The following is a 27,138-nucleotide window of genomic DNA, read 5'->3' as shown; positions in this document are numbered from 1 at the left end:
TTGATCTTAAACATTTGTTTGAAAATGATATTGCACATGTAAACAGTGGCAGGGCTTGAGAGAGAGAGCTCCGTGGGTGACATGCCTGCCCCACCAGCATAAGGCCCTGGGTTTGGATCCCAGCCCCACTTAAACACTGTATATAGTGATGCACATCCCCAGTCCCAGGGCTATGGAAGAGCGTGGGGATGCAGCATCCTTGGAGCTCATCGGCCAGCTGATCTAGTTGAAGACTGCGCTGTGTTCACTGAGATACCCTGTCTTAAAAAATAAGGTGGAGGATTGCTGAGGAAGGTAGCCAGAACCAGCCTCTGGCCTCAGCACACATGCTCACACATGTGTGCACATATGAACACACAAGCACATACACAAACACAGCTGAAACTTAGGACATTCAGTATGTCTTCCCTGTGTCACTTAGCTCATCCTTAATGCTGATGGCAATTCTAAGATCCAATTAAGACATTTCGGTTAACTTTAAGCTCTTAATACCTTAATTTTAAAAGTGCTTGGATACCGGGCGTGGTGGCGCATGCCTTTAATCCCAGCACTCGGGAGGCAGAGGCAGGCGGATCGCTGTGAGTTCGAGGCCAGCCTGGTCTACAAAGTGAGTCCAGGACAGCCAAGGGTACACAGAGAAACCCTGTCTCGAAAAACCAATAAATAAATAAATAAATAAATAAATAAATAAATAAAATAAAATAAAAGTGCTTGGTACAGAATATTTTTCTCTTATATTCTGTTTTGGGTATTTTTTTTAATTTATTTTTTATATGTATGGATATTTTCTTGTATGTCTGTACATCATTTGTGTATTTGGTACTCACAAATGCTAGAAGAGGGTGTTGGATCCCCTGGGACTGAAGTTACCGACAATTGTGAGCTGCCGTGTGGGTGCTGGAAATTGACCCCTCGTCCTCTGAAAGAGCAGCACTCTAACTACTAAGCCATCTCTCCAGTATTTTGTTTAGGTCTTTGTTATCGTCTTGTATCAATTATTTCAAGTGAAACTCAGTATACATTTGCTAATTGTTATCTAACTATGTAGCCCTGGCTGTCCTGGAACTGGCTCTGTAGACCAGGCTGGCCTCGAACACACAGAGATCCACCTGCCTCTGCCTCTGCTAAATATGTTGCATGTGAGTATTGTACATGTATTAGTTTTCTAAGATATTTTAAAGATTTTTATTTGCTTTAATGATCTATACATGCCACCCTTCACACTTTATTTCCAAGTTTAAAACCAAATGATGCGACTCTTGGTATTTCACGTACTTTGGGGCTGCTGCTACAACAAAACTGACTTGAAAGAGTCGAGCACACTGGGCATTCTAAAAGTGCTACTGAGTTCAAGTAAACATGTGTAGGTGGCTCAAGTGTCATTTTACAGTGCTGTGGATCGAACCAAGGACCTCCCAGGTGCTCTGCCCCTAAGCTATACCTCCAGGTCACAAGTGCCCTTTTGTGTCCCCCATTTACTGTGAGCAGTGCGGTGGGATGCAGTGACAGGTGTCTCTACTCAAAGCATCTTGGGGGGAAACTGAGGGAACTACGAGTGCTGTGAACCTGTGTTTTGCTCTGTTCTGTCCTCACTTCTTTAAGATTTGTTGGGAGATCTGGAGAGCATCTGGAACTGAATGTCCTCAGGTGAACTTGCAATCACAATTAATAGAAGCATTGTCCTGAGAAATGATGCAAGTCGCTTTGCTGCCTTGCCCTTAGGCTGCAGTGTCTAAAGCTATTGATTCAGTCTCTTGTGTTAGTCTGATATACTAGGTTTAATTTTCTTGGCCTTTGTGAAACCTTTCTTTCTTTCTTTTTTTTTTTTAAGTATTGAGATAAAAGTTGGTTCCTTTTTTTTTTTTAGATTACCACACTTATTAACCATAAAGATAATATCAAAAAGTCTGATAAAACTTTGCAAGCAATTCAGCGTGTGGGACAAGCTGTCAACTTGGCAGTTGGAAGATTTGTTAAAGTAGGAGAAGCTATAGCCAATGAAAACTGGGATTTGAAAGAAGAAATTAATATTGCCTGCATTGAAGCTAAGCAAGCAGGTAAGTGAGTGTTTGTCTTTTGTTTGTTTGTTTGTTTTTTAGGAGACAAGGTAACTCTTGTTATGTAACCCTTGCTGACCTGGAACTTTCTATGTAGGCCAGGCTGACTTTGAACTCATAGAGATCCACCCACCTGTGTTTCTCCCAAGCCATGTGCTACCATGTCTGGCTCTTGTTTCCTTCTTGAGGCAAGTCTCAGTATGTAGCCCAGGCTGCCCTCAAGCATAGTGGAAGACCTCCTGGCCCAGTCTCCCCATGGGCTGGCATTATGGGTGTGCGTCATCATGGCCAGCTGTGAATATTTATTTTAAAGACTATACCAGTTTCATTGTTCAGGATATTGTGGCAAATATTTTTATTACTTATTTATTTTGAGATGATATCACCACGTAGCTTGGTTGTTCTGGAACTCACTGTGTAAACCAGGCTGTCCTTTCTTTAACTTGTAGCGATCCTCCTGCCTCTGGATCCTGAGTGCTAGGATTACAGGTGTCTACCACTACACCCAGGAAAAAATTAAGAACCAATTTGTTTTCTACAGTGCAAGCTACCACCAAGCTCCATCCCTGACCGAACATTTTGCTGTGAGTTAGCATATCCAGCTGGGAGGTGGTGCTGCATGTCTTTCATCCCAGAGCTCTATGAATTCAAGGCCAGCCTGCCCTACAGTGCGACAGTTCCAGGGTAGCCAGAGCTAAACAGAGAAACCCTGTCTCGAAATAAGATATCCTAGAACATTAGTGGCCTTGGCTGGCTGTAGGAATACTGGGCTTCTCTTGGCTGCGGTCCTAAGCCTGAAACATAGGATCCATTCACTGGTTAGAATGGTGGCGTGCCGCGCTGACGTTAGCTGCCGAGATGGGCAGCGTACACAAGAGACATGCCATAGGGTTACAGAGACAGGAAGAATGCACAGTGTGCTTGGTGATGTGGCTGGACAGATAGAAGGAGATTGTTAACTAGAGGAAAGGGAGGACTCTCGCTTGACTCTTGGGCGTCTAGCCGTTTGTTGGTTTAGAACAGCGTTACGTGGGAAGCAGAGGCGATGGCCTTACCTTATTAGTAGTTTATGGGTTTTTTTTTCCATTATAAAAAAGGATTTTGAAATGGGTTATAATAAAAGGCATGTTAAGTGAATCTATTAAAATCAGAGGAAAAGTTAGCCAGAATCTTTGGCAAAGACGAATATTTAATTGAGCATGAAATTTATCTTTGTGCTTCCTGGAAAGCAAGACAAAACTGTGAGAAACAAAGGGTTACATAATCCTCATTGTTCAGTGAGAGGAAACAAACCAGTTTGTAAGAGGAGAGTCCTACTTTCCTGGCACTGCATTATTGCTGTGGGCACTTAGACATCATGTCACAGAATACAGTGGACAACGCAGAGAGAGCAGAATTCGTTCTCCAAGTGTTTGTGATGACAGCCCTTGCTGAAAGCAAAAGGGGCTGGGGTGGGCTTTGCAGGGAAAGAGCGGCATGGGGTCCTTCCTATGCGCCCTTAGCTTTGTCACCCTGTGCTCAGTGTAGGGGCAAAACGAGCAGCAGCGATGAGCTGACTGCTCTAGCCAAGGAACAGCCAGGTCCCCTCTAGTGGCACGAGTCTCACACGCCCTCTCTTCTATGCTGACTGAAGTACCCTCTCAGGCCTTGAGAAAGCCCCAGCCCTGAACTGTGAGCCTCCTGAAGTTGCTTAATAGGGACTGCGGACGTGCTGTGAGCCACTCCTGACGGCACTCTGCTCTGTCAGCTCTTCACGGCCATTTTCTCCCAGGCAGTTTGCGTGCTTCGTGCTCTCCAGGGGAAGAATAGGAAGTCCTGGTCAAGACCTGGAGCAGCAGGGTTAATTGCTTAGATTCCCGTCCCATCTCTTCCATCAGGCAGAGACCCTGGGCAAGCCTCGGTGTTCTTATTCACGGAGGCACTGCTCTCTGATGTGTATGTGCACTTGGCGTGAATAAGTGTTCAAAAAAATTTCATGTCATAATTGTTGCATTTTATTCCTTCTCTCTGTTGAGTTTTTGCATTGCTTTTGCTTTGTACTTGACTACCTGCCACAATATTTATTTATTTATTTATTTATTTATTTATTTATTTATTATTCTATATACACTGCTTTGCCTGCTTGTACACCTGCAGGCTAGAAGAGGGCATCAGATCACATTATAGATGGTTGTGAGCCACCATGTGGTTGCTGGGAATTGAACTCAGGACCTTTGGAAGAGCAGTCAGTGCTCTTAATGTCTGAGCCATCTCTGGCCTGATTTATATTTTATAATAGCAGCCCAGTAAATATATTCGATATTCGTTAAAGTGTCTTGGAGTTGTCCCTCTAAGGGACTGTAGTAACTCATTGCTTATAGTAACTTAGAAATGACAATTATGAGCCTACAAGCTTGTGCCCCCCCCCCTTTTTTTTTTTTTTTTTGGTTTCTCAAGACAGGGTTTCTCTGTGTAGCCTTGGCTGTCCTGGACTCACTTTGTAGACCAGGCTGGCCTCGAACTCACAGTGATCTGCCTACCTCTGTCTCCTGAGTGCTGGGATTAAAGGCGTGCGCCACCACGCCTAGCCCTGTGCCTTTTTGAAGAAACTTAGCAGGGGACACTTGGAAGAGCTGTAGTGGGAAGGAGGTGCTTACTCTGGTCTGCAGTGGACCAGGGGCTACTGCCCACTTCCTGAATGTCCAAGGTTCAGTCAGGAAAAAAGGATGGTGAAGCAATGCTGTCTGCACGGGTTCTTATTGGTCCCTTCGGTGGCTGCGATGAGAGGGAAAATGGACATTTTCCAGAGGAACAAAGGAAACGTCATTTCTTTTAGCTCTTGCTGCTAAAACACGAAGTCAGCCATTTCCTCTGCCCTTTTCACCACAATAAGGGTTAGTTCTGAGTGCATTTGTCCTCTGCAGATTTTGTCATCAAAACTTGGTGACACAAAAATTTCCATGGCTGTGCAGCAAGTTAACCTCTGTGGAGCGTAGAGCCTCAAGCAGGAGTTGTGGGGAAGTGGCTTCCCTGGGTGACTGGATCAGCACATCTTATGATGTTGGGGGAAGTTGGGCCTTAGTTATCTGCAGCCTTTACTGTGCTGCAGGGTGTGTTTTGCAAGTTCCCAATGGCACTGGCAAACCTCCTTTTCTTGGTTGATTGTTACCATGTAGATCTCTTTGTAGTAGGGCTGCCTGTGACCTGGTACTTGGTTTGCCTCAGAGAGAGAGAGAGAAAAAACAAAATAATAGTCTTTAAAATTTTGTGTGTGTGTGTGTGTGTGTGTGTGTGTGTGTGTGTGTGTGTGTATGTGTGTGTGTTCGTGTGTGGAGGGCAGAGGACAACTCTTGGGAGCCAGTTCCCTTTATCACGGTTCTAGAGACTAAAGTCAGGGCATCAGGCTTGCATGACGGGTGCTTTTGCCAATAGCCATCTCACTGGCTGGGCCTGACAGGATTCGATTGCTTAATTTCAAAAGTAGCATCCCTCCTCTTCTGCCTCCCAGCCTTGGGGCAAGGCAGGAGAGGACAGCTGGCAGATGTGGGTACCAGCAGGCGGGGCTCTCAGGGAGCCATCTTAGAGTCTGGCTACTGTAAATATTGATATATTGGTAAATAATCAATTAGTTGTCTGTATTTAGCAGCCTGTGTTTTGTGTGTATCCACTTGTGTCATTTTAAATTTCTGCTGTCTGAAGCTAGCTTTGTCATTTTTGTCCTGGGTCTTTTTTCCCTGAGTCTGACTCTCTTTAAATGACTTTGTTTATAAATTTTGAAGTGTTTTTCTTTTTACTTATCACTAATTTTATATTTTTTCCTCACTGTCTCCTAAATCACTTTCTTGTTTTTTTCTGTTCTCTGTTTGTCTGTTCTATGTGTTCCCAGCAACTGGCTGTTCTAAATATTGACTGTTTTGTATCCTGTGCTTTGGCTGAAAAGATTCTAATATTTTTGACTTAAGATTTTTTATACTAAGCTAGGTGGTGGTGGTGCACGACTTTAATCCCAGTACTTGGGTGGCAGAGGCAGGCAGATTGCTGTGAGTTCAAGGCCAGCCTGGTCTACAAAGCAAGTCCAGGACAGCCAAGGCTACACAGAGAAACCCTGTCTCGAAAAACCAAAAAAAAAAAAAAAAGAAAGAAAAAAAAAAAAAAAAGAAAAATGGCCGAGACATGTATGTAATTAAATAAACAATAGACATTTTGTGAGAAACTCAGTCATCAGACATACATATTTTTAGGACTCTAGAATTTATCTTAAACAAAATGATTTTTAAAATCTTAATCTTGTTAACCGTAACAGTAAGGAGTTTTATAGGGGATATCTCATTGCATTAATTACTTTCTACTGCTGTGATGTAGAAGAAAGAGTAGAGGTTAGACCTTGCCCCTGGTGGTGGAGTAAAAGTGTGGTGGCAGGGGCTGGGAACCGCAAGCAGGAACCAGAGAGAGTGAGCTAGTAGTGGTGGAAGCCTCAAAGACTGCCTACAGTGACACACTTCCTCCAACAAGGCCACACCTTTAAACCAGTGTCATCAACCACTGGGGACCGGGTGTTCAAGTGCCTGAGAGTGTGGGGGACTCTCACTCACACTGTCACACAGAGTGTGGCTTCATCGCTTAGGAGGGCAAATATTTGTACAATTTTAATAGTAATTGCTCCTGAAGTTCCTGAAGGTCAGCCTTTTTGTTTATAAGTGCTTTATTCCCAACATGCTCTTTCCTCTTTCTCATTAGGAGAAACAATTGCAGCACTCACAGATGGGACCAAGTTGAATCAGCTGGAATCGGATGGTCAGATCACAATTTTGACGGACAAAACAGGAGTTGTGCAGGCCGCCAGGCTGCTGCTCTCCTCAGTGACAAAGGTGTTGCTGCTAGCCGACCGAGTAGTCATCAAACAGATTGTGACCTCAAGAAACAAGGTACTCACTGTGACGATGCTTGTCTCAGGTGCTTCAGAACCCTTGTTGAGGTGAAATCCAGATCATTTGGCAATGCTTGTTAATTTACTATTTTTTAAAAAGATGTATTTATTTACGTATGTGGGTGTTCTGTATTCCTGTACCTCTCTGCACGACAGATTCCATTACAGTTGGTTGTGATCCACCATGTGGTTGCTGGGAATTGAGCTCAGGATCTCTGGAAGACCAACTAGTGCTCTTAACCACTTAGCCATCTCTCCAGCTTTGTTAATTAACTATTTATAGCACCCATTACCTAGAGTTTAAAAGAACGTTTTCTATATCTATCATCTCCAAGTTACTGAGCCTAAACTTACATTTAGTTCTATTAATTTTTTTATGTATATAAGTGTTTGCCTGCATGTAAATCTGTGTGCCATGTATGTGCCTAGTGCTCACAGAGGCTGGGAGAGGGCTTCAGATCTCCTGAAACTGCAGTTACAGATGGTTGTGAACTGCCATGTGGGTTCTGGGAAGTGAACCTACGTCTTCTGGAAGAGCAGTCAGTGCTCTTAACCACTGAGCCATCTCTCCATCCTCAGGCCTAAACTTTTTAAAACACAAATAATATTTCTCATTTAACAACAACAGTAAAAATCTTGTTAAGGCTTGATGCCAAAAGCCTTAAGTGTACGCAATTTAGGGAAAAAAGCTAAGCTGATGTTGTATATGTGGTAGAGACCTGGTTAGCAACGATCCTGAATGCTTCATTACATTTATTCAAATCCAAGAGTAACAACTTATAAGCCAAAGACAAATGTAAATCATCTGGGCTCTGGCTGTAGCCCAGTTGGTAGGATGCTCGCCTAGCATGCACTAAGGCCTGGGTCCAGTCCTCAGCACCACACAAGATGGACTGTGGTGATACACACCTGTAATCACAGCACTTAAGTGGAGGCAGGATGATCAGAAGGTCAAGGCCAGCCTCAGCTATATAAAAGTTTGAGACCATCCTGGCCTACATGAGACCCTATCTGGGGAAAAAAAATAGAAAACCTGAAACTATTGCCCCACAAGTTGCCCTATGTAGAGCCCTTAAATATCTCTGAAGAGTTGCAAAACTTAAAAGATGGGCTTCAACTCTTCTCCTGCTCTCGGCCAGGGGCCCTGCCCCCATCATAGGAACCAAGCGCCTCCCCCAACATGAGGAGGAGGGCAGGCAGATCCGCCAGGCCAGAGGTGTAATCTCTCAGTAGGATCTGAGGCTAGCCTAGCAGTAGGATCTGAGGCTAGCCCTGTCAATGCCCCCAAAGGTGAAATTTTAAAGAGAAAAAGAAATCAGAGAGAATGACAGAGGAAAGAGATTTTCCTGTCTTTTCGCAATGGAGGCTGTGCTCAGTGTGCAGTTTTCTTATCTGTGGGAACTGCTTGTGTTTCCTGAGCTGCCTGGGCAGGTTAGCAGGCCACAGACTCATTAAAAACGAGCAAACACAGGATATCTGTGTTTTTCTAACCTATCTTGGTCTGACCAGAACTCAGTAGTTGTTTTAGAAAAAAAAACTATCAGAAAATGTTTCACATTTATTTACTCTATTTCTTATGTCAAGGAAACAGCATTTTCTAAGGGTGTGCCCTGCACAAGTTGATGTTTTGTGCCTTCCTCACTACTGAAGCAGTTGGTTTATTTCTACGCAGCTCCTGACTGACATACACTGTTTTCCACCTGCGAATTCCTAACCCCACCCCACTCCCCACTCTGTAGGTTACCTCCCTTCCAATTTCTTCCAAACTGGGGTTCCTCTAATTTTGGTTCAATGACCTGTACAGTTTCTGATTTTTTTCTCCTCTTCACTGCCTTCTTTAAAAAAAAAAAATTATTATTTAATTAATTTATTCAGATTACAACTCAATTGTTATCCCATGACTTGTATCCTCCCATTCCTCCCTCCCTCCCACCTGCTTTCATCCTATTTTCCTCCCCTAGGTCTATGACTGAGGGGGACCTCCTCCCCCACTATATGGTGAAGGCTATCTATCAAGTCTCATCTTGGTAGCCTGCTTATCCTTTCTCTGAGTGCCACCAGGCCTCCCCACCACGAGGAAGTGGTCAAATATGGGGCCCCAGAGTTCATGCCCGAGTCTTCACTGCCTTCTTAGTTCTTATTACTACCCTTGTAAACTTTCAGTTGCTATGACAAAATACCTAAGGCTAGGCACTTTATAAAGGAAGGAGATTTATTTAGCTTCCCTCATCTCTTCAGCCTCTGACTAATTGAATAGATGAGCCTCAGGTTTAGGGCCCTGCCTCAGAAAATAAAGAGGACAGTGATTAGTGAATACATCCAAAGTCAAGCTCTGGCCTCCACAAATATGCACACACATTTGTTCACACACACGAATATATACGCATATAACAATAAATACTTCAAATGAAAAATTTCAAGGTCTTCCTCAGTTCCATAGGGAGTTTGAGGTCAGCCTAGGTTAGCGACTGCCTGCTAAAACACAAACAAACAAACAAACAAACAATAACAACAACAAACTCTAAATACCCAGAGCAAGAGCTCATTCATGAAGTCAAGTATGAAGAGGCAAAGAATAGGCAGAACTGCTGTTACAGCTGTGCTTAGACGTGGCTTTGAGCGTGTCCCCAGGTCCCCATGCTGGGAGCTTGGGCTCCAGTGTATTCATGTGACAGTTGGTGCAATCTTTACAAGGTGTATTAAAAGGCAGATATGTCACTGTAGGCATTGCCCTCAGAGGTGATTTATACAGCCTTCCCAGAGCCTCTTAAGAGGTACTATTAGTAAAAGGTAAGTTTGATCTTAGGGGTGGAGGACCTGTAATCTCAGCTCTTGAGAGTCTGAGGCAGGAGGATCACCATAAGTTCAGGAGTAGACTATGGGGCTAATGTCAGCCCATCACATTGAGAGACCTTGCTAAAAACAGAGTCTACCTTGTCTCCTCCTTTAAGGGGTAATCTAATAGGGAAGGCCAGGGGCCTGCCTAGGAGACCCCTTTTCAGAACTCCTTGCCCCTGGTACAGCTTCTGTGCTGGGTCTGCCTTTTTTTTTTTTCACCTGTCTTTTTCTTACAAATCCTTTTTAACTCCCTAATTCTTATGTATTCATTAATTTTTAAAAATTTTATTTTATTAATTTACTCAGATTACATCTGTATTCATTAATTTTTCCTTCGAATTTATAAGTAAACCCACATCTCTTTATCCTTAAAACCAACTCAGTTCTCCCAGCATCTGTAAGCTTTGACCCACCTGGCATGTACTTTTCTCTTCTCAGCTTTTCCACGGAAGTTCGAGCTTCCCTTGTCTCCCTCTGCTCTCCGTTCAACTCTGGATGGTTCAGTTGTTTCTCTTCTGTCACCCAACAGTAAGATGCCGTCTGCTTTGCAGGTTCTTGCAACCATGGAAAGGCTAGAGAAAGTAAACAGCTTTCAGGAGTTTGTTCAGATATTCAGCCAGTTTGGAAACGAAATGGTGGAGTTTGCACATCTAACGGGAGACAGACAAAATGTATGTACTCATCACTTTGAAAGGTCTTCAGATAAACTCATACCTTTTAGTTTGCATGGGAATTGGATGGGAATGTGATAGCTTTAATCACTTGAATTGACTTCTTTATTAACTACATCCTTTGTAAGTAACCTAGCGTCCATAGTTGGTTGAGACTTTTTTATACATATATGACAATTGTGTTTGTACTGGGGATGGTCGGGTTGTGTGGAAGACCCAACACGAGTGCTTTCCTTGTCATCAGGTGTTCATTTGACTGTTCTGACAGTGCTCAGGCAGAGAAATCGAACTGGTGTGTCTGATTCTAGAGTATTTGCTATATCACCATTTACTTACCATACTAGACGAATGTTAAGAGCACATGCCATTGTGCTCTATTTGCACTGGCTTTATTATGTTAGGTATTTAATATGCATGATTGCATTTAATATTCAAAGTATCCTTACAAATTGGGTATCGCTATTAGTGTTTTATACATAAGAAAACCAAACCTGAAATGAAGGGATTTTTTTTCCCCACTAAGGTCACTCTGCTAATGGATGGAATTTGGTTAAGTCTGTTCCCAAAGCTTGTCATTCTGCATCTGCCGCTTGGTGTCTGCTCTTTGGGACCTGCTCCCCAATTCACACCAACACTCCTAAGCCTGGGGAGGTCTGACTATAGCTTGTCAAGAACAGGCTCTTTCTGCTTAGGATGTCTGTTTAAGAAGCCATCTTGTCAGCAGGCCTGGCCTGTGGTACTGACATGCCTCTGGCTGCTTCCCTTAGGCCACTCCTTCAGTCTGGACCCGCCTGGCTGCAGCTGTAGTTGGGCGATGCACATGGCCTGGAAAATGGCAGGCTGGGGAGCAGTACTGGCTCTAAGTAACACTGAGTGTATAGGTGCCGGGCAAGATGGCTGAGCAGGAAAAGAATCCACGTGGTGGGAGGAAGTAACTGACTCCTACAAGTTGTCCTCCGACCCCCACATGAATACTATGGCATGTGCCTGCCCATGCATGCGTGTGAGCACACAGGGATACACACAGACATACAAACATACTCACATATGTACACTTGAGCACAAAACAAATAAATGTAATACAAATTTTAAAAAGCCACCTGTGTAGCACCTCATCTCATTTCCTGTCCTGCCACCGTTGCTCTTTAATACTTTTGTTTTATTTCTTTCTCTTTTTCTCTCATCATCCTCTGTCTCTTCTCCCGCCACTCTTCCTCTACAAAGCTTATTAGCCTAAATATTTTTCTTTCTTTCTTTCTTTCTTTTTTTTTTTAGGTTTTTTTTTTCAGACAGGGTTTCTCTGTGTAGCCTTGGCTGTCCTGGAGTCGCTTTGTAGACCAGGCTGGCCTCGAACTCACTGCAATCCGCCTGCCTCTGCCTCCCGAGTGCTGGGATTAAAGGCGTGCACCACTAACGCCCGGCCCTAGCCTAAATATTTTTATGACAGTTTATCATCTAACATTTTCTGGATCACTTGAGTAAGTGTGGCGGGACTCACATTCCAAAGCTTGTGTAGTTCTTTTTGGCTGTGTTTCCTGCTGGCCACACAACTGGAAAACGTTCACTGTTATTATGATTTGTAGTTAGAAATTCGGTATGGAGCCAGGATTGTGGCAGCACTTGGGCTTCTTTTTTTTTTTCTCTCTCTCTCTCTTTAAATTTAGTTTTGAACATTCTGTCTATCATCTGTCTATCTCCCTATCTATATCAATCTATCTATCTATCTATCTATCTATCTATCTATCTATCTATCGTTCTTTCTTTCTTCCTTACTTTGGTCAGTGTGCTGAAAATAGCCACCAGCTAGCTTCTTTCTTCATACCTGGCAGATTGTCATGACTTACTTTTGGGCATTGGGAATATAACAATAAAGAAGCCCAAACCTCGCCTCTGCCCCATGGGGCTTCTACTTTAGAGGGCATTATCGGGGAGGCAGGCAGTAAGAGGCACGAGCACTGCAGATAACTAACCTCAGAGAGGGGAACCGTGGGTGAGGGGTGTGCCTGTTGTTTTCACCACGGCAGAGCCGCTTTAGAAGCCATTCTCCTCTGAGCAGTGTGATTGGCCTTTTGACCATTATTACTGTTGAGTGAAGGCTTTTTCAAAAGATCAAGTTGCTTATATGATCTTAGACTACCCCATGACTTCATTTTATCTCTAGGATTTGAAAGATGAAAAGAAAAAGGCCAGGATGGCAGTGGCGAGGGCCGTGCTTGAGAAGGGCACAATGATGCTCCTCACAGCTTCAAAGGTAAGGGCCTTCTGTGCTGCTCATGTTAGTCAGCGATGAGAGATGAGAAAAGCCCAAGCAAATGCATCGACTGAGGGAGCTTTACGTTTTTGTCTCATTTATTCTATTCTTTTTGTCATGCTGAGGACTGAACTCAGTACCTTGTGCCTGCTAAGTACATACTTCACCAGTGAGCCTCACCCTGGTCCTATTTGACATTCTTTTTTTTTTTTTTTAATATTTGTTTTCTGGTTTGTTGGGGGCAGGGGCTCCAGGGATGTTCTTTTTTTGTTAATATTTTATTTAATTTTAATCTATGTGCGTTAGTGTGAAAGTGTCAGGTCTTGGAGTTATAGACAGTTGTGAGCTGCCATGTGGGTCCTGGGAATTGAACCTGGGTCCTTTGGAAGAGTAGGTAGTGCTCTTAACCACTGAGCCATATCTCCAGCCCCCTATTTGTTTGACATTCTTAAAGAGATGAAAATAGTAACTTAGAACCAAGTCGAATCTGTTACTATTATCAAGAATGCTGACCTTCCTTCCCCGGCTCCTGTGCCTACTTTGAATCAGCAGCTAAGTGGAAGACAGTGGATCTAGTACCATGAACGGAGCCGCTAAGCGCCGTCATTCACGGCACAGTTGGCCAGGCCACACCATCTAGTAAAAGCGGGGCAAGGCAGGTCCGGCTAGGCAGAACTGGTGGAGTGTGAGGAATGAAGCCTCGATTGGCGTCTTCCATGAATTCACAGCCCCTCCTTTCTATTTGTGCTTTTATAAAATGATGGGCCAGGAGTATGTGTCCCCAGGCAGCAGTTGGGCCAGCTCAGGGATGAGTTGGTACCATCTGTAGAGGTTGTAGAGACTTGTCTTTGCTTCTATGAGTATTTCCTGGAGTGATGGGATTAGCAAAGCCACAAAACGTTCTGTTCATATCTAGAACCTGGAGTACATATTTATTTCCATCACATTTTAAAAGTGAAAGATGCAGCTACAGTCACCTAGCGCCTTGTTCGGTTTTCCCTATTCCTTGCTCATTCTGGCTTATGTGAGTCAGCACTGTAAAAAACAGTTTCAGTCATGATAAAGACATTGGGCTTTCCTATCTCTGAACTCAAGATGAGCATAATGTTGATGTTTGAAGATGTAGCTTTGCTCTCTGGTATTCACTTAACCTTGCTGTTGCTTTTTACTCATCCTGCTTCCACATTAGTGAGGAGAGGCGGCTGGGGGAGCCGGGGTCCCAGCAGATTTGGGTAAAGAACCGTTTTTATTAGCCTGGCCTGTTCTCTGTAAGATTTTAATGTGTTACGATATGAGTTATTACTAAAATAAAAACTTCAACTGTTCTGAAGACGTGTCTCAGGCATCCCAGCTGTGACTCAGCCCACAAAAACAAAGAAGGAGTGTTTGACCGGATGAGAGTGGCCCTGGATAAAGTCATCGAGATCGTGACTGACTGCAAACCGAACGGAGAGACCGACAGCTCATCCGTCAGCATTTTTGCTGGGATTAAAGAATTGAAGGTAAGGGTAAAAGTGTAGGCTCTGCTTGCTCTTCTTTCTCATTTAAGGCAGCATCCTTACATATAGTGTCCATATTTTGTGTAATGGTTTGGAGTGGTTCTTCTGGGGGCTGGGGAGATGGCTCAGTGGTTGATAGTGATGGATGCTTTTGAAGAGGACCAAAGTTAGGTTCCTGGTACCCATATTGGGTGGCTCCCAGCTACATGTAACTCCAGGGAATCTAACACACTCTCTTAGCCTCTCTGGTACCCATACTCATGTGCAACCCCTTAGGCGCCTCCCCCACTATACATATAATTAAAAAAATAGAGAGGCTCTTCACAGAAAGCACTGTATCTCAGGGGCTGGAAAGATGGCTCAGTGGGTGAGAGCAAGGGCTGCTCTTGCAGAGGACCAGTTCATTTGCTCTCACCCACATGGCAGCTCACAGCTGCCTGTCACTCCAGTTTCAGGGCATCTGATGCCCTTTTCTGGCTTTCATGGGCCCAGGCATGCACACGGTGCACATATGTACATACGGGCAAATCACTCATACATAATGTGTTTCTTTAACGTAATGCTACTCTGTGGAAACCCAGCAGTGAACAATACGGGCGCAGGGTTATGTCGACAGACAGCATGGGTCTGTTTGTAGCAGAGCTCTTGCTTTACATGGCCTCTATGTAGAACCATCTGCACATGGTCACACACAGTATATCCAGTCTCTGCTGGGATTCCTGCTCTTCCTTGTGTGATAGGGCCCACACATCATGACTGTAGCAACAACAATTACAGCTAACAGTTGGAGCGCTCACCTTGGGTCCGTTCAGTCCCAGGGCTTTAGAAGTGTGGACCCCTGGAACCCTCACAAGTACTGTTGCCGTTCTTTCCAGGATGCTGTTAGGGAGATGGAGACAAAGAGATGAGATGGGCTTGCTGCCTCAGTACCAGAGCTGAGCGCTGGCTCCAGGTCATCAGACTTCACATCAGGCAGCCCTCTGGCAGTATCTAGTACAGTGCCCTTATTTTCCAGATGCGGAAACCAAAGCCCTGCCAAGTTGCCAAGTATGCAAAGGGTCACACACCCATAAAAAGCAGGGTTGAGACAGGCATGGTGTGCTTTCTGTGTCACTGCACCTTGACCTTGTGTGAAGGTCGAGGTCACAACTGGGAGAGAAAGAGAGCAGAGGGGAGACTTGTTCTCTCTGCTGACCAATGTGTGAGAAGGTGCTCCTGAGATGGGACCCCGCCATGTAGCTCAGGCTGGTCTCAGACTGCACTCTTCTTGCCTCAGCCTTATGAGTGCTGGGATTACAGGCATGGAACACTATGCTTGCCTTGACACTGGTTTTGTTTGTTTTTTTGATGGAGGAAAAAAAATCTGTAGAGAGAAATTAAATACTTTCTTCTGTTTGGTATCGTGAATAAGTGAATGCCTTATGGAAACAGTGTTCGATAGCCTTCAAAAGACCAACATAAGTGTATTAAGTTGCTGTTTATCTTTTTTTGTTTGTTTGTTTGTTTTGTTTTGTTTTCAAGCCAAGGTTTCTCTGTGTAGCCTTGGCTATCCTAGACTTGCTTTGTAGACCAGGCTGGCCTTAAACTCACAGCAGTCTGCCTGCCTCTGCCTCCTGAGTGCTGGGATTAAAGGTGTGTGCCACCATGCCCAGCCTTTAAGTTGCTGTTTAAACACTCACATGCACACACACACATATACACACACATGGCCTAAAATGAAAGTAAAAACCAATAACATAGATGATGTGAGTTGCACATGATTAGATTTTAGGTTTCAATAATTTAAATTCTCAGGCCATCATTGTCTGTTATTTACTTATTATTTGTGTTATTTAAAAAAAATATTTATTACATTTATTTATTCATTTGTGCGTGTGTATGTGTGCATGTGTGTGTGTGTGTGTACACTACTTCGTGTGTAGAGGTCAGATGACAACTTGCAGGCATCAGTTCTCTCCTTCCAACTTGAGGGTCCTGGACAGTGAACTCAGGTCGTCCATCTTGGTGGCATCAATCTTACCTACCGAGCCATTCACCAGCCTCTATCCATGTTCTGTTTTAAAAGCAAAAAAGAAAATTACCCAGAATGAAATGATGATTGGACACAGCTCAGGCCAAGAGAAAGGGCAGCAGTCACTTTTCCTGTGGTCCCTTGGCTTTCCCAAGCCTGCATTTCGCAGATCATGTGTAAAGGCTGATTTGAAATAACCGGCAAGATTATTTATTCTTACTTTATGTGCACTGGTACTTTGCTTGCATGTGTGTCTGTGTGAGGGTGTCAGATCTTAGAGTTACAGACAGCTGTGAGAGCCCAGGCCCTCTGGAAGAGGGGCAGTGTCCTTAACCACTTCGCCATCTCTTCAGCCCCCAAAGCTGACAGGGCTTTAAAGTGCAAGGTCTACATGAGTGCCCTATGACTGCATTCATCAGTTGTGACAGCAGTCGGGATCATTACTACTTTTTGTCCTCTAGTCCAAGTTGTGTCCTTAGCAGATGTCATGGCTGGTGGCTGAGGTTGCAGTGGCCTATGTCAAGAAAGAAGGATTTCACAAGTGAGTCCAGTGTACAGCAAAGACCATAATACACAGGCAGGGCAGGTGAAGCAGAGGGATCCTCAGAGTCTCCGGAGGACGGACGAGCCGCTAGGGCTGTAAATGAACATTGTGCTGGAGAAACTTTCCTGCTAGACGTTGGCCCAGGATTCTGTAGCTGGGGAGGAGCTAACTAGAGGTCACGAGGCATTATCAGGTTTACAGTTCAGAATGGTGAAACAGCCCTCCTGGTAGAGGATGTTTGTGTCACTGTGTGCTGTTAGGGACATAAAATAAAAGAAAAGCCGGGTGTGGTGGCGCACGCCTTTAATCCCAGCACTCAGCACTCAGGAGGCAGAGGCCAGCGGATCTCTGTGAGTTCGAGGCCAGCCTGGTCTACAAAGTGAGTCCAGGACAGCCAAGGCTATACAGAGAAACCCTGTCTCGAAAAACCAAAACCAACCAACCAAACAAACCCACCAAAATACCCACCAAAATGGGAAAGTGCAGTGCAGAGCAAAGGCAAACCTGATGGTCTTTCTAGCCTACCTCACCCTCTGTCCAGCTGCTGTGTGTGGTTCAGCACACATTCTCCCTTGCGGGCAAATGTTTTTGGGACTTTGCCTGGGCATTTTTCCAGCTACAGATACTTCACCTGGAGGCTGGATTGTTATTTCTACCAATTCTACACACCAGTGCCTTTTCTGCCTTAGGTTTCTCTGATCACCTGGGAAGATCATTGTATAAACAGTCCTTGAAACAGGGCCTTGCAAGGCCATTGATGACTCCTGAACAAAGTGCCCTCCCAGGTAACAGGAGAATATATGACCATTGGATGGGGGCTGCCATCCTCCTACGCCTGGGAAAGGACTTGTTAGCACGTCTCCAAGATGCTGTTAGAACTTGTAGCCCATTTCAGGGATACTTACACGGATGCATGTTCCTTTTGCTCTTAGTTGAATATAGAAGCTCTTCGGGAGAATCTTTCCTTTGAGCCGAAGGAGAACCTCTCTGCTGCCCTGGACGTCATCTTGGAGCGTGTGGAGGACTTCACCGATTCTGCCTACACCAGCCACGAGCACAGGGAACGCATCCTGGAGCTCTCTGCTCAGGCGAGAACCGAACTGCAGCAGTTCGTTTCCGTGTGGATGCAAGCCGTAAGAAATGTGCTCATTAGAGTAAATCTCTCTCTCTCTCTCTCTCTCTCTCTCTCTCTCTCTCTCTCTCTCTCTCTCTCTCTCTCTTTCAAGACAGGGTTTCTCTGTGTAGCCTTGGCTATCCTTGATCGCTTTGTAGACCAGGATGGGCTTGAATTTATAGAGATCTGCCTGCCTCTGCCTCCCAAGTGCTGGGATTACAGGTGTGCTTCAGCAAGCCTAGTCATTAGAGTAAATCTTAGGCAGTAGCTTTTCACTTAACAATCAGAGAGAGATGTGGAAGGTAACAGAACCAGCAGGACTATGAATTTGGTTGGTGTAGGACAAGCATGCCTCATCCTTATGCCTTCCTGCAGCTCACAGCACGTGCCAGGCTGGGTTTTGTGCCACCATCACCATCTATAGTTTCCCTGTTATTCCCACTCTTTTTCCAAACTCACGGTTGGCAAATTCCTTTCCCAAGTGCTTCTTGAGTGTGGAGACCACTGTGGCCCTTGAAACACGGAGTCGGCTGCTGGTGCCATTCAGTTGTGCGCTGTGTTTAACTCGGAGCACAGACGATGTTTAGGACGCTCACTGAGGTCTAAGCTGCAGTGGAGAGCAGGGTAGACCCAGCTGGCAGCTGGAAGGCTATCACTCTCACACAGACTCCAGGACTAAATCAGCCAGCAGCCACTTAAGAGGCCTGAGTGACATATTGTCAACATGGGAGGCTGTTTGAGCAGCGTGAGTAAAAACTACAGAAGTGTGACAGCACAGGGAGTTTGTCCCAAGTTCCATAGCAGTGCATTGCAGAATGGTTTGGAGGAAGGGCTGCAGCATATTCTAGCACCTTTTTATTTCTTCTTTCTTTTTTCTTTTTCTTTCTTTTTATCTTTCTTTTTTTTTTCTTCTTTTGTTTTTTGAGACAGGGTCTCTCTGTGTTAACCTTGGCTGTCCTGGAGTCACTTGGCAGACCAGGCTGGCCTCGAACTCACAGTGATCCTCCTGCCTCTGCCTCCCAAGTGCTGGGATTGAAGGTGTGCGCCACCGCGCCTGGCCACCTTTTTATTCCTTAAATCTAGGTTAAGTCATAAAGTATTTGCAGTAGCTTACATGGGGGTATAAGGGTAGAACAAATGGGGATATAATGAACGAAAGCATTGGCATTGAGGAGGAAGGGAGTGTGACTTAGAAGAGTTGGTACCTACATTGATTTGTACATGAAGGGTAGAGAGAAATCACGTATTTGGGGGCTATTTCCTTGGCATCCCTACACTGCACATGGCCTGTTTTCTGGGAGTCTTGCCCTAATAAATAGCAGGGTGTAAGGCGTGTGGGCAGTGCTCTGCATTTGAATTATGTGTGTGCTGTCTGGTATAAAGAGGAGGCTGCTTTAGTGATGGGTCTGTGACATCGAACACTACGTTTCTTGCTCAGTGTGGCGATGCGATTTTATTACTGCCAGCTCTGCAGCTGACAACTGCACACACTTCAAGGCATCCGGCTCTGCTCGACGTCCTTTCCGTTATTTGTCCTACAGCTGTGGCTGAACGCCTTCCACGTGCCGGGTGCCAGAAGTCTAAAGAGAGTTAAGATGGTCTTTGCCAACCATGACTTTGCAATATAGAAAAAACAGGATGTGGTGGGACAAGGACACAGATAAACTAGAAGTTTCTTGATAGATCCTAAGCTGAGGGCATGACAGAGAGAAGTTAGAATTAGGGAAAGGATGTTAGAAGGCTCCCAGCAGGCACTGCGACTGCCTTCCATGTGCTGGTTGAGAGAACCAAATACCTAGGACCTGCATAGTCCTGGCAGGAAAGGTAGACTTTAAGCAAGCCAATATTAAAAACAAATATGTGATTCTGAGTTGGGATGATTACTTGGAGAAAAAGTTAGAGTAGGGGAGGAAGAGGCCTGGCTTAGACTGGGTGACGTGGGGCTCCCTGAGAAAGAAAGGCTGCGCAGCTCCTTAGAGAGAAATAGAATTTTGATATTCATCTATGCTAAAAACAAAAGGACGGACATTCCAGGCTGTCAATAAAAGAGATCAGTTTTAGACACAAATTTATTAAAGAAAAACTTGTTTCTGAAAGTTCACCTGTTTATAATTAGTGTGGAAAATACGAATAAATTCTATTTTCTACTGTAACCTTAAACAGATAAATTTAAGAAATACTTCTTCCAGGTCTGGGAGTGTACCTCAGTGGTACAACACTGGCCTCATGAGTGTGATCTATAGCGCCACAAAACCAAACAAGAATACTTTATTAAAGTCAAGTGGCATTAAAGTGTACTACAATTATAGTGATTATTGATTTGGAATAACAGATTAAAAAGGTAAAGTGACCTACGTGTATCCTTCTCAAATTTTCAGCAAAGCAGCAAGACCAAGAGCGCTGTGGAAGAGCTGGAACTCTCTATTCTGAAGATCAGCCACAGCCTCAGCGAGCTGAGGAAAGAAGTAAGGAGTCCAAACATGTACCCTCCTGCCGTAGGACCTGTGTGAAGCGCATGCGCAGTAGTGTGTTTCTGGGCCTGCACAGGGCTCGGCTTTCCCTCTGGCTGTTAGTGTGAGGTGACTTATTAACACTGACACTCTCAAAGCTCACTCATGAATAGGCAGAGCAGCATTATTCACAATAGCTGGGGAATCACCTAGGTGTCCATCAACAAGGGTCATTGAGAGGCGACATTAGACTAGTTTTACCAAATACTATCTATCACCAGAACAGTATGATGAATCTCAAACCACACACCGCACACCGAGTCAAAGAACCCAGGCACAGAAGAGTGAGCAAGCATGTGCTTCTGTTTAAGTAAGGAAGAAAGAAATCTTAATGACAGGATTCCAATCAGTGGCTTCTTGGGATCAGAAATTTTGAGATATTTACTACCAAGGGGCAGAGGTGGCTTTTTTGGAGCCATGAAGCTGTTTGAAATATTGAGTATGGAGGTAGATCTACGGCTTATGTGTCTACAAAGCCCTGTACCTTTACATTGGGAACGCTCTGTGTGTAAATTATGCCTCATTGAAGTTAAAGTTCTTTTTTTTTTTCTTTTTTTTTAAATGTCCTTGAGTGGAGGAGATTTCCTTGTTCCGGAATGAAAATGTGTTCGTCCGTGACTGCCTTGGGCACGTGGCATTGCATGCCCGGTGGTTGCTTCTCAGCCAGGCTGGCTCATACTGCCACATGGCCCTCTGGTTGTAATCAGCACTGACCGGAGACACACTGTGCACATGTGTGTGTAGTGTATGTACTGTTTTCTCTCTGACACACAGCTGGGCAGCTGCATTCGAGCTCTGTCTGCAAAGCCTACGCACTTGTTGCCTGGCCCTCCCTGGAGATGCTCAAGCCGTGAACATGCCCTGCAGGCTCAGCATCTCACTTTTCACGTGGCTATAGGACGTCCTTGTGATCCCCCAGCACGCCAGCCCCGGCTACAGCATTCATGGACCACAGGGTCTCTTTTCCTTTGTCATTCCTTTGTGGTGTGGCTGCTGATCCTGACTTTTGCTGTGGCACAAGTAGAGAAGATAGCAGTCTGAGACCGGAAAGTTTTCTGTGCCCTGTGGCCTTACTAAGTGTAATACTTTGAACCAGTTTTTCTTGTTTGTTGTTCAGATCTGGGAATTGAGTCTTAGGTTAGGAAAGTGCTCTACCACTGAGCTCAGTGACAGAGGCTGCCACACTATGGCTGTGTACTCTACGTATAGTGTGCTGACGTCTCCTATGGATGCTTTTTAGAGGTTTTTCAAGTCTCTATCCCTACAAAGACTGCAGCTCCCATGCCAAACTGCTCCCTCCAGACCCTCCTCCACAAAACTCCTGTACCCTTCTCTCTATTTTATTATTTTGTGCTTTTGAAGCTGGTCCAAGTCTCTGGAGAGTGAAATAGGGTTCTGGGCTCTGTTTCCCCACTGTATACAGGTGATGTGCTTGTTCCCCACTGTATACAGGTGATGTGTTTGATCCCCACTGTATACAGGTGATGTGTTTGTTCCCCACTGTATAAGAAACATGGAATGTGGAAAGCTGTGATTGGACGATGCAGGCAGGAACAGAGTACTGTTCTGCTTCTTCCTCTTGTTAATGAGTTGTCCTCAGGACACTTGTAAGGTCTAGAAGACCTTGGCAAGGCACTCAGCCATTGTGGATGCAATGCACAAAGGCCTGGTGTCAGATAGTCTCTAAGGGCTGCTGGTTTAACACGGTTAATTCTTCTATAACGTTTAGTTTTTACAGGGAAGTAATTTTAATGTCTTTCTGACCATAATTCATCTGACTTGGGCGATCAATGCAGGCAGCTCCACTGTTTATTTTATACAAAATTCTTTCTGTCATTTCAATTGATATCCAGTTACTTCAGCGAAAAAAGAAATTGCTTCTTTTTTTTTTTTTTGAAATTGCTTCATTTCAACAGGCTTAATTCAGAGTCAGATTTTCTTTAAAATAATGCTTTTTATTAAAACTTGCCTTTTTTGGGACAAATCCCAAACCACCTGCCATGTAATTTACACACACACACACACACACACACACACACACACACACACACACACACACACAATTTTAGAGTTAGACTGTCCAAAGATAGCTAGTGCCAGTAAGAGCTGAAAATGGGGTCTGCCTGTTTCCAACACAACTTGAAGACTATGTTAATCTTTATATGCTGTTTCTGCCAGAACCCAGAGTTCTTGGAGTGGATTTCTGAGGAGCAACTACACACAGAATGTTCCCTCCTGAGGGCAGGCATTGGGTCCTGCTTGTCAGGTGTCCAGTCTCTATAAGTTCCTTTCATGACATGGGTGTTTTATAAGATTTTACCCTGGACCCAGTTGGCTGGCTCTCATGTACTAAATAATACTTTAAAATAATACTGAATAATACTTTAAAAGCCTGGACTGAGGCTTTGTATACATTAGGGAGCTGCTATGCCACTGGTGTGCTCACTCGAAGTGCTGCTTTTTCTTTTTATTTATTTTTATTTATTCAACACTGGGAATTAAATTCTAGACCTTGATTGAGCTGTACTACATTCCCCCTAAAAAAACTGCTTAATGGGCAGGCGGATTGCTGTGAGTTCAAGGCTAGCCTGGTCTACAAAATGAGTCCCGGACAGCCAAGGCAACACAGAGAGAAACCCTGTCTCGAATAACCAAAAACAAAACAAAACAAAACAAAACAAAACAAAAATCAACCAAACAACAACAACAACAACAACAAAAAACTTGCTTAATGACTATTGGCCACTATTAGATCTTCCTTACAGTGGTCTTTTTTAACACTGAAAATTTTTTAAAAATTTTATGCCTGTGGCTGTTTTTTTTGCCTTCATGCACATCTAGGCATCAAGTATGTGCTTGAAGAGGCCAGAAGTGGGAGTCAGATGCCCTAGGACTAGATTTACAGATGGTTGTGTGTTGCCACGTGGCTGCTGGGAACTGAACCTAGATCCTCCAGAAGAGCAACCAGTGCTTTTAACCACTGAGCCATCTCTCCAGCCCTTGAACAGTAAACTCTCCCCGGCCCCCAGAGCTGAGGACCGAACCCAGGGCCTTACACTTGCTAGGCAAGCTCTCTGCCAACCGAGCTAAGTCCCCAACCCCAAACAGTAAACTCTTAATCCCGTCCCACTTCTCACCGTCTTCGTTGATAGCAGAAGCGTGTTCAACTAGCACAGAAGCTGTGTGGGACAGACCTGGCTGCTAGAATGAGGAAGGGCCCAGGCTTCCCCACCACTGAGTGGCCAGGGCGTGATGTCCACACAGCCCTGCTGCTGGCACCAGTGACCTGGGTGAACAGATGTCACCTGCTGTAGGCTCCAGGCTTCTGTGACCACGGGGGTGATTCGCTTTGAGCAGGGCAAGTGCAATGCTTTGGGTGCTTCTTCTGAAATTATTACAGCTCTTCTCAGGTGCTGGGTCATAAAACTTTGTGTTTAATTTCCTGCCCTGATCGCCTTTCACCCTCATCTTCTTCAGCTTCACCGTACAGCCACGCAGCTGACCGCTGACCTGTTAAAATTCCATGCCGATCATGTGGTCTTAAAAGCATTAAAAGTTACTGGAGTAGAAGGAAATTTGGAAGCTTTGGCTGAGTACGCCTGCAAACTGTCTGAGCAGAAAGAGCAGCTTGTTGAGGTGAGTAATAGATCTGCTCACTGAGCAAATTGTAGTTTACAATTCAATAGCAAAGTTAATTATGAGAGACGATTAACACATGGTTTTCGGCTAACTTATCTGAGCATTCCCCTTGCTTCTCTTTGGAATCCAAAAAGGGGATAACATATGCCTACCCTGTTCTTCTAATACTTAGGCCTCTGAAACAAAATGGTATGATATGCTAGAACCCCAAAATACATTTTAAAATCTTCTTTCCTTTGTCTTCTTGGGTGAGACCCTGGGGGTAGCACAGTGGAGTGACAGTTTCTGTTTGAATCTGGGGAAGGCTCAGCAAGAGAGAGGTGAAGTTAGGATGGATGACAAGTGCTTAGCAAGAGAGCTGGTCTCAGACTCGCAAAGCCCCTTAAGCATGTTGGGGTGTCGGGGTGGGGGGGCTTTAGCCTGCTGCAGTAAGTGGAGTCAATGATAGGAGAGCCAGGCCAAGTCAGGCAGGGGAGGCAGGACCTGGGAGTCCACACACTAGGCACATCGTTGGCCAAGGTGGCCCAACAAACATAAAAGCAAAGGGCATTTCTTTCCTTTTCATTAACTAAATATAGCTACGGACAACCCAGCTCCTAAGGCAGAGAGCAAGTTTGAGAAGAGAGGACGTAGTGTAAGGCGAGACAGGGAGAAGACACCGTCTTTTCTCTGCGCTCCAACCCCTGTTAAGTGTGAGTCACCTTCTCGCTGTACAATTCCAGCTCATCTTAATTGATTTTCTAAGTCTTCTAGCCATTGAAAATGTTACCATGTATCTGATAGTTTACAAAAAATGCACCCTTAATCACGTATGTGTGTGTGAGATCTGTTTTGGCCAGTGGGTCTTAGTTAGGGTTTCTGTTGCTATGAAGAGACATCATGACCACAGCAACTCTTTTTTTAAAAAAAAGATTTATTTATTTTATTTATTGCGTATGAGTGCTTTATCTGTAGAAGAGGGTATCAGATTACATTAGATGGTTGTGAGCCACCATGTGGTTGCTGGGAATTGAACTCAGGACCTCTGGAAGAGCAGGCGGTGCTCTTAACCACTGAGCCATCTCTCCAGCCCCACAGCAACTCTTATAAAGGAGAACATTTAACTGGGCCTGGCTGACAGTTTCAGAGGTTTAGTTCATTATTGTCATGGTGGGAAGCACGGCAGTGTGCAGGCAGCCATGGTGCTGGGGAGGTGGCTGAGAGTTCTGCATCTTGATCCACAGGCCGCAGGAAGGGACAGTGAAACACTAGGCTTGGCTTGAGTGCCTGAGACTTCAAAGCCCACCCCCCAGTGACACACTGCCTCCAACACCACCACACAGACTCCAACAAGGCCACACCCCCCAATAGTTTCAGTCTCTATGCACCTGTCACCATTTTCATTTAAACTCCTGCACGGTGTATATAATACAGTTTTCACATTATCATATGCCCTTGGCAATCCACAAAGGTGATGCTACAATTGAGCTGGCTTCCTGCCTTTTACTTGTCTATACAGTAGCCTGGAAGCCTCATGATATTTACTAGTTTTCTCTAAAGGAGGCTTCCTACTTCTTTATAACCAGTCTGCCCAATCCATTGCTATCTCAAAGAAGAAAGGTGTGCACATCTAATTGTCCCAGGGAGAAGTATCAGCTTGTGATAATTGGCAATTTAGCAGCGGGACTCTGGAGGCAGATGCAGCAAGTACATGTGGTCTGCAAGACCTTTTGAAGGTTCCTCGTGGCTCTGGCATCTCGTGACCGCCTTGCCTCCGTCAGATAGGAAGCAGAAGCAGTACTCTATGCCCACGTCTGCTCCCGACTTGGCCTTCGGTCATGTACACATCCATTCTTAGGTTTGTAGGCTTCGTTTTCCACATCAGAAGGATGAGGGTGTGGAAGGTGAACTGTAGCTATGCTTTCTTGCAGGCCTGTCGATTGTTGAGGCATGTCTCCAGCACGGAACCCCTTGAAATAACCTGCATACACGCAGAGGAGACATTTCAGGTGACTGGCCAACAGGTATGGCAATGGCAGGTTATTATTATTATTTTTTTCCTATATCGTGTGCTGTTTGACTGTGTAACAGACTGTGAGGAAGCAAGCAGAAGGTCTGCATCAGTGGAGGTCTGACTCTGCTGAGAGGAAGGAGGACACTAGAATCCTGTTGGTAAAGTACTGGATCGTGGCTATATTCTATTGGATCATCTGGTTTTCTGCCAGGCTGGAAATCGGCTCATTGAACTGAAATGCTAGGTTGTATCTATTTTAATGAGGCTATTTCCAATGCAGGCCACTGTAATACACGTTCAGAGAAGGACATCAGTATGTAACAAGCCACAGAAATGTAGTTCAGCTTAGTCATTCCTAAGCGCCAGCTGGATGGCTCAGTGGGTCAAGGCATTTGCTGACAAGCCTGATGACATCCCTGGGCCCCACATTGGTGGAAAGAGGGAACCAGCCCCTCATTTGTCCTCCGACCTCCACATGCATGCCACCCTGTGCATGCACACACAGAAAATTAATAAATAAAAAAAATACATAAACAAAATTAAGACAGTGTTTGTGTCTGTTAGTTTTAGAACAAGATTCTATTAGATGTAGAATTACTATCCCCAGTTAGGCAGATAGCACATTAGGCTATTAAAATAATGACTGATAATCAGAATCTGCAATGCCAAAATTCCTCAGTAAAGACCTAATGTCCAGTATGATTCCCACAGCTGAGATTTTAACAAACACATCCATGTTTCCGTTGCCCCTTTAGATCATTTCTGCTGCTGAAACACTGACACTGCACCCGTCTAGCAAAATCGCTAAGGAAAACCTGGATGTGTTTTGTGAAGCTTGGGCATCTCAGATTAGTGACATGGCGACACTGCTAAGGGAAATCAGTGACGCGTCTGAAGGAAGACGAGGTGAGAAACGTCCACTTGTTGAAGTATATTATTTCAGCTTTTGTTTATGTATTACCTTAATATAACTGCATTAGTGTTTTGGTTTGTTTTTTAATGTTAAGCCTTGGATGCAAAATTAATTATCTTGTTATAGCCCAGCTGGGCTATTTTCATAATAAAATGCCTTCCATAGATGGAAACAAGGACAAAAGCATGTGAT

General features: G+C 44.6%; 1 protein-coding gene across 2 annotated transcripts in view; it reads left to right on the top strand.

Moving 5' to 3' along the window:
- Positions 1-27,138, top strand: part of CTNNAL1 (catenin alpha like 1) — a 57,127-nt gene that overhangs the window by 15,970 nt on the left and 14,019 nt on the right. For both annotated transcript variants that reach the window (XM_084775969.1, XM_084775970.1), the window contains exons 2-11: positions 1,868-2,057; positions 6,774-6,961; positions 10,353-10,472; positions 12,634-12,723; positions 14,055-14,225; positions 17,710-17,910; positions 20,270-20,356; positions 23,879-24,037; positions 25,951-26,043; positions 26,789-26,939. In XM_084775969.1, the coding sequence (XP_084632095.1) occupies positions 1,868-2,057; positions 6,774-6,961; positions 10,353-10,472; positions 12,634-12,723; positions 14,055-14,225; positions 17,710-17,910; positions 20,270-20,356; positions 23,879-24,037; positions 25,951-26,043; positions 26,789-26,939 (1,450 nt within the window). The remainder of the gene's footprint in view (positions 1-1,867; positions 2,058-6,773; positions 6,962-10,352; positions 10,473-12,633; positions 12,724-14,054; positions 14,226-17,709; positions 17,911-20,269; positions 20,357-23,878; positions 24,038-25,950; positions 26,044-26,788; positions 26,940-27,138) is intronic.

Source organism: Acomys minous (assembly GCF_964271855.1).
Source record: "Acomys minous genome assembly, chromosome: 1".
Lineage (NCBI taxonomy): Eukaryota > Metazoa > Chordata > Mammalia > Rodentia > Muridae > Acomys > Acomys minous.
The sequence above is the reverse complement of the archived record's forward strand: the minus strand, read 5'-3'. Positions and strand labels throughout refer to the sequence as shown.